Source organism: Salvelinus namaycush, unplaced genomic scaffold (genome assembly GCF_016432855.1).
Source record: "Salvelinus namaycush isolate Seneca unplaced genomic scaffold, SaNama_1.0 Scaffold28, whole genome shotgun sequence".
NCBI lineage: Eukaryota > Metazoa > Chordata > Actinopteri > Salmoniformes > Salmonidae > Salvelinus > Salvelinus namaycush.
This window is the reverse complement of record NW_024059674.1, coordinates 246,035-253,603: the sequence shown is the minus strand read 5'-3', so window position 1 is coordinate 253,603 and position 7,569 is coordinate 246,035. Positions and strand designations below refer to the sequence as shown.

The following is a 7,569-nucleotide window of genomic DNA, read 5'->3' as shown; positions in this document are numbered from 1 at the left end:
TCTCTTTAACATTCCACTCCTTGTCATGACACAGAGTTGTGGGTAGTGTAGTCTGAGTACCAGTCTCTTTAGCTAACATTCCACTCCTTGTCATGACACAGAGCTGTGGGTAGTGTAGTCTGAGTACCAGTCTCTTTAACATTCCACTCCTTGTCATGACACAGAGCTGTGGGTAGTGTAGTCTGAGTACCAGTCCCTTTAACATTCCACTCCTTGTCATTGCCATAGAAACTGGTCTCTGGTAATCTCAACGTTCAATATGCAGCTGGTTTACGGCAGAGTTGCTCATTGGTTGTTCGAAATAACATTAATATTTTCCAAGAGGCTAGAATGTTACTGTAGTTCTATGTCAGAATAATTCAGAGGCTAGAATGTTACTGTAGTTCTATGTCAGAATAATCCAGAGGCTAGAATGTTACTGTAGTTCTATGTCAGAATAATCCAGTGGCTAGAATGTTACTGTAGTTCTATGTCAGAATAATCCAGAGGCTAGAATGTTACTGTAGTTCTATGTCAGAATAATCCAGAGGCTAGAATGTTACTGTAGTTCTATGTCAGAATAATCCAGAGGCTAGAATGTTACTGTAGTTCTATGTCAGAATAATCCAGAGGCTAGAATGTTACTGTAGTTCTATGTCAGAATAATCCAGAGGCTAGAATGTTACTGTAGTTCTATGTCAGAATAATCCAGAGGCTAGAATGTTACTGTAGTTCTATGTCAGAATAATCCAGAGGCTAGAATGTTACTGTAGTTCTATGTCAGAATAATTCAGAGGCTAGAATGTTACTGTAGTTCTAAATCAGAATAATCCAGAGGCTAGAATGTTACTGTAGTTCTATGTCAGAATAATCCAGAGGCTAGAATGTTACGGTAGTTCTAAATCAGAATAATCCAGAGGCTAGAATGTTACTGTAGTTCTATGTCAGAATAATTCAGAGGCTAGAATGTTACTGTAGTTCTAAATCAGAATAATCCAGAGGCTAGAATGTTACTGTAGTTCTATGTCAGAATAATCCAGAGGCTAGAATGTTACGGTAGTTCTAAATCAGAATAATCCAGAGGCTAGAATGTTACTGTAGTTCTATGTCAGAATAATCCAGAGGCTAGAATGTTACTGTAGTTCTAAATCAGAATAATCCAGAGGCTAGAATGTTACTGTAGTTCTATGTCAGAATAATCCAGAGGCTAGAATGTTACTGTAGTTCTAAATTAGAATAATCCAGTGGCTAGAATGTTACTGTAGTTCTATGTCAGAATAATTCAGAGACTAGAATGTTACTGTAGTTCTATGTCAGAATAATCCAGAGGCTAGAATGTTACTGTAGTTCTATGTCAGAATAATCCAGAGGCTAGAATGTTACTGTAGTTCTATGTCAGAATAATCCAGAGGCTAGAATGTTACTGTAGTTCTATGTCAGAATAATCCAGAGGCTAGAATGTTACTGTAGTTCTATGTCAGAATAATTCAGAGGCTAGAATGTTACTGTAGTTCTAAATCAGAATAATCCAGAGGCTAGAATGTTACTGTAGTTCTATGTCAGAATAATCCAGAGGCTAGAATGTTACGGTAGTTCTAAATCAGAATAATCCAGAAGCTAGAATGTTACTGTAGTTCTATGTCAGAATAATTCAGAGGCTAGAATGTTACTGTAGTTCTAAATCAGAATAATCCAGAGGCTAGAATGTTACTGTAGTTCTATGTCAGAATAATCCAGAGGCTAGAATGTTACGGTAGTTCTAAATCAGAATAATCCAGAGGCTAGAATGTTACTGTAGTTCTATGTCAGAATAATCCAGAGGCTAGAATGTTACTGTAGTTCTAAATCAGAATAATCCAGAGGCTAGAATGTTACTGTAGTTCTATGTCAGAATAATCCAGAGGCCAGAATGTTACTGTAGTTCTATGTCAGAATAATCCAGAGGCTAGAATGTTACTGTAGTTCTATGTCAGAATAATCCAGAGGCTAGAATGTTACTGTAGTTCTATGTCAGAATAATCCAGAGGCTAGAATGTTACGGTAGTTCTAAATCAGAATAATCCAGAGGCTAGAATGTTACTGTAGTTCTAAATCAGAATAATCCAGAGGCTAGAATGTTACTGTAGTTCTATGTCAGAATAATCCAGAGGCTAGAATGTTACTGTAGTTCTAAATTAGAATAATCCAGTGGCTAGAATGTTACCGTAGTTCTATGTCAGAATAATTCAGAGGCTAGAATGTTACTGTAGTTCTATGTCAGAATAATTCAGAGGCTAGAATGTTACTGTAGTTCTATGTCAGAATAATCCAGAGGCTAGAATGTTACTGTAGTTCTATGTCAGAATAATCCAGAGGCTAGAATGTTACTGTAGTTCTATGTCAGAATAATTCAGAGGCTAGAATGTTACTGTAGTTCTATGTCAGAATAATCCAGAGGCTAGAATGTTACTGTAGTTCTATGTCAGAATAATCCAGAGGCTAGAATGTTACTGTAGTTCTATGTCAGAAGTATAGTGCTAGACTGTTAGGCCTAGATATATCACTATATGTACTGAATTGGTGCTAAAATGGTGGTCAGTTTGCTGGAGTTTATGGTCTGGAGTGACAGTCAGTTGGCTGTATGATCTATAGTAGTCTATGGTGAGACTCAGCTGGCTGTATAATCTATAGTAGTCTATGGTGAGACTCAGCTGGCTGTATAATCTATAGTAGTCTATGGTGAGACTCAGCTGGCTGTATAATCTATAGTAGTCTATGGTGAGGAGTAGTGAGACTCAGTTGGCTGTATAATCTATAGTAGTCTATGGTGTGGAGTAGGGAGACTCAGCTGGCTGTATAATCTATAGTAGTCTATGGTGAGGAGTAGTGAGACTCAGCTGGCTGTATAATCTATAATAGTCTATGGTGAGGAGTAGTGAGACTCAGCTGGCTGTATAATCTATAGTAGTCTATGGTGAGGAGTAGGGAGACTCAGCTGGCTGTATAATCTATAGTAGTCTATGGTGAGGAGTAGTGAGACTCAGCTGGCTGTATAATCTATAGTAGTCTATGGTGAGACTCAGCTGGCTGTATAATCTATAGTATTCTATGGTGAGACTCAGCTGGCTGTATAATCTATAGTAGTCTATGGTGAGACTCAGCTGGCTGTATAATCTATAGTAGTCTATGGTGAGGAGTAGTGAGACTCAGCTGGCTGTATAATCTATAGTAGTCTATGGTGAGACTCAGCTGGCTGTATAATCTATAGTAGTCTATGGGGAGACTCAGCTGGCTGTATAATCTATAGTAGTCTATGGTGTGGAGTAGTGAGACTCAGCTGGCTGTATAATCTATAGTAGTCTATGGTGAGACTCAGCTGGCTGTATAATCTATAGTAGTCTATGGTGAGGAGTAGGGAGACTCAGCTGGCTGTATAATCTATAGTAGTCTATGGTGAGGAGTAGTGAGACTCAGCTGGCTGTATAATCTATAGTAGTCTATGGTGTGGAGTAGTGAGACTCAGATGGCTGTATAATCTATAGTAGTCTATGGTGAGACTCAGCTGGCTGTATAATCTATAGTAGTCTATGGGGAGACTCAGTTGGATGTATAATCTATAGTAGTCTATGGTGTGGAGTAGTGAGACTCAGCTGGCTGTATAATCTATAGTAGTCTATGGGGAGACTCAGCTGGCTGTATAATCTATAGTAGTCTATGGGGAGACTCAGCTGGCTGTATAATCTATAGTAGTCTATGGTGTGGAGTAGTGAGACTCAGCTGGCTGTATAATCTATAGCAGTCTATGGCTGAAGAAATTTGTCTTGGCACCTAAAACCCTGAGAGCATCCTGTCAGGCTGAATCATCGCCTGGTACGGCAACTGCACAGCCCGCAACCGCAGGGCTCTCCAGGTGGGGGGGGGGGGGGGGCACACTACCTGCCGTTCAGGACACCTACAGCACCCGATGTCCTTGAGGATCTTTTTGGCCTTCCTGTGACATCAACCACCCGAGCCACGGCCTTTTCATCCCGCTATCACACGTATGTGTGTGTTCATCAGTAACTTACCAGGTGGTTGTTGTCATAGACATTCTCCTTCATCAGGGAATCAAAGTCACTGAGGAGAAGAAACACATATTAGGTTGATGACATGACACATCAATCACACCACTGACACAAGCTACCTGCCATTATTCCCTGGATCTCACACCCCACTGACACAAGCTACCTGACATTATCCCCTGGATCTCACACCCCCCTGACACAAGCTACCTGCCATTATTCCCTGGATCTCACACCCCCCTGACACAAGCTACCTGCCATTATTCCCTGGATCTCACACCCCACTGACACAAGCTACCTGACATTATCCCCTGGATCTCACACCCCCCTGACACAAGCTACCTGCCATTATTCCCTGGATCTCACACCCCCCTGACACAAGCTACCTGTCATTATTCCCTGGATCTCACACCCCACTGACACAAGCTACCTGACATTATCCCCTGGATCTCACACCCCACTGATGCAAGCTACCTGACATTATCCCCTGGATCTCACACACCACTGACACAAGCTACCTGTCATTATCCCCTGGATCTCACACCCCACTGACACAAGCTACCTGTCATTATCCCCTGGATCTCACACCCCACTGACACAAGCTACCTGACATTATCCCCTGGATCTCACACCCCACTGATGCAAGCTACCTGACATTATCCCCTGGATCTCACACCCCCCTGACACAAGCTACCTGACATTATTCCCTGGATCTCACACCCCCCTGACACAAGCTACCTGCCATTATTCCCTGGATCGCACACCCCACTGACACAAGCTACCTGACATTATCCCCTGGATCTCACACCCCCCTGACACAAGCTACCTGCCATTATTCCCTGGATCTCACACCCCCCTGACACAAGCTACCTGTCATTATTCCCTGGATCTCACACCCCACTGACACAAGCTACCTGACATTATCCCCTGGATCTCACACCCCACTGATGCAAATTACCTGACATTATTCCCTGGATCTCACACCCCACTGACACAAGCTACCTGACATTATTCCCTGGATCTCACACCCCACTGACACAAGCTACCTGTCATTATCCCCTGGATCTCACACCCCACTGACACAAGCTACCTGACATTATCCCCTGGATCTCACACACCACTGACACAAGCTACCTGCCATTATCCCCTGGATCTCACACCCCACTGACACAAGCTACCTGTCATTATCCCCTGGATCTCACACCCCCCTGACACAAGCTACCTGTCATTATTCCCTGGATCTCACACCCCACTGACACAAGCTACCTGTCATTATCCCCTGGATCTCACACCCCCCTGACACAAGCTACCTGCCATTATCCCCTGGATCTCACACTCCACTGACACAAGCTACCTGTCATTATCCCCTGGATCTCACACCCCCCTGACACAAGCTACCTGTCATTATCCCCTGGATCTCACACCCCACTGACACAAGCTACCTGACATTATCCCCTGGATCTCAATCTAGTCCACAGGAGGTTGGTGGCACCGTAATTGGGGAGAACAGGCTGGTGGTAATGGCTGTAGTGAGATCAGTGGAGCGGCTGGTGGTAATGGCTGTAGTGAGATCAGTGGAGCGGCTGGTGGTAATGGCTGTAGTGAAATCAGTGGAGCGGCTGGTGGTAATGGCTGTAGTGAAATCAGTGGAGCGGCTGGTGGTAATGGCTGTAGTGAAATCAGTGGAGCGGCTGGTGGTAATGGCTGTAGTGAAATCAGTGGAGCGGCTCGTGGTAATGGCTGTAGTGAGATCAGTGGAGCGGCTGGTGGTAATGGCTGTAGTGAAATCAGTGGAGCGGCTGGTGGTAATGGCTGTAGTGAAATCAGTGGAGCGGCTCGTGGTAATGGCTGTAGTGAAATCAGTGGAGCGGTATCAAGATACGTCAAACGCCATGCGACGCCGTTCCATTTGCTCAGACTCCTTTTTGTAGAATCATTCAACAACGTCTTCACTAGAGAACCACACAACCCATAATGACAGCATCAATGATGTCACTCCATCTTATGACCAGTGATTCACTTTGCTGTTATTATAATGTCACAATGCAACTCAGTCACAGTCTCACACACCAGTTTTCCACTGATTCACACACCAGTTTTCCACTGATTCTTTAAAAAATATATATATTTGGGTCTGTAGACTGAGTTCTCCTTTGAGTGAAACATGTGGAAAAGACGCCTTGTCATTCAAACAGTAGACTTCCTAGGCTACTGATTATCTCAAATAGTCCATGTTGTGTTTAGACGGTTACCCTGTCATCAACTGTTTACTGTAAACCTATAATCTACTGTACCTTTAAAAGAAAGATTTGACAAAAGACTAGGCTGATATACAGATATTGTTATTATTCAGAAATCGTGTCAAATTCCTTTTTTAATTTGAGGATTAGTTTACAAATCGGAAGGAAGCGCAAATGTTTACTGCCACGTTGAGTTGTAGGGTTTTCATGTCCATGTTGTTAGGCTACTGATACAGACAGGGAACTACCTCCAGGCAACGAAAGGAAACTTTAACATAATATGTATTTCGTGTCGCATACAAGGGCTACTTTGTTGCAATAAATACAGGTTACGCTGTCACCATAGGAACTAAGACAAAAATCAAGACTCATTCTTTGTTTAACTGTCGAGTTTAACTTCCTCGTAGGATTTCGCAACTCTCGAAGTAGTTCTATCGATACTGCCCTCTACTTACATGAGGTCGGGTCTGTTTCGGTGAATGAGGGCGCAGAAAGCCATCCCGTCCCTGAAAGAAGTTGTCATATTGGTGATCGTGACATCTCTGTAACCCTGAACCTGGATCTTACACCACTGTTGAAGCGCTTTCACCGCAGACATCCTAGTTCTCTCCCGAAACCCCGAACCGAGTGCAAGCGGTAAGACGCGAACCAAGTTCACGAACTGACGGCAACTAGTTGAGTTTTCACAACTTGAATAAATAGACGAGTGACTGAAATCAGCCTTACGGGAAAATGTTTTTTTTTTAATCCAACTTCTAACGAATGATTGGGGCAACTGCATAAAAAAAGAGAGAGAAAGTCGTCCGCGTGGTTCTGTTCCATTAGTTATATAAATACACTAGATAACACATAGGGTTGAAGCCACCGCGCCTCCATCTTGTCACTCCCCCACCAATGGAAAACATATTCTGGATGATATAGAAATCCATTTATTAATGTCAACATTCGTTAACGCCATTTTTATTCTATTACAGACACCATAATGCATACTTTACATTATGTGAGCTAAACATAAAAAAATATATATATATATAAAAACATTATTCTTAAAGTATAATTTTGGGGAGATAACTAATGTTACTGTCCCCACTACAACAACAAAAAATACATGTCATTTTGTCCTTGAAACATTTAATTGAACTACTGTATAATTCCATTCGTTCCTATGGATGACTGCTACTGGGGAGTACCAATATGGCCGACCGGTGGCTTCAAATCCTCTCAATGGCCAATACATAGTATATTCAAACTAGTGTTGATATACATCCTTGATTCTGTTTGGCAATCAAATAAAAACTGATTTGATACCT

At 42.4% G+C, this 7,569-nt stretch overlaps 1 protein-coding gene across 1 annotated transcript in view; it reads right to left on the bottom strand.

The window, feature by feature from the left end:
- The window catches only part of LOC120039549 (MICAL-like protein 2), a 43,693-nt gene extending 36,545 nt beyond the window's left edge, over positions 1-7,148 (bottom strand). The window contains exons 1-2 of the mRNA XM_038984960.1: positions 6,715-7,148; positions 4,026-4,074 (exon numbers count right to left, since the gene is read on the bottom strand). Of these exons, the coding sequence (XP_038840888.1) occupies positions 4,026-4,074; positions 6,715-7,040 (375 nt within the window). The 5' untranslated portion in view covers positions 7,041-7,148. The remainder of the gene's footprint in view (positions 1-4,025; positions 4,075-6,714) is intronic.
- Positions 7,149-7,569: the final 421 nt, after the last annotated feature.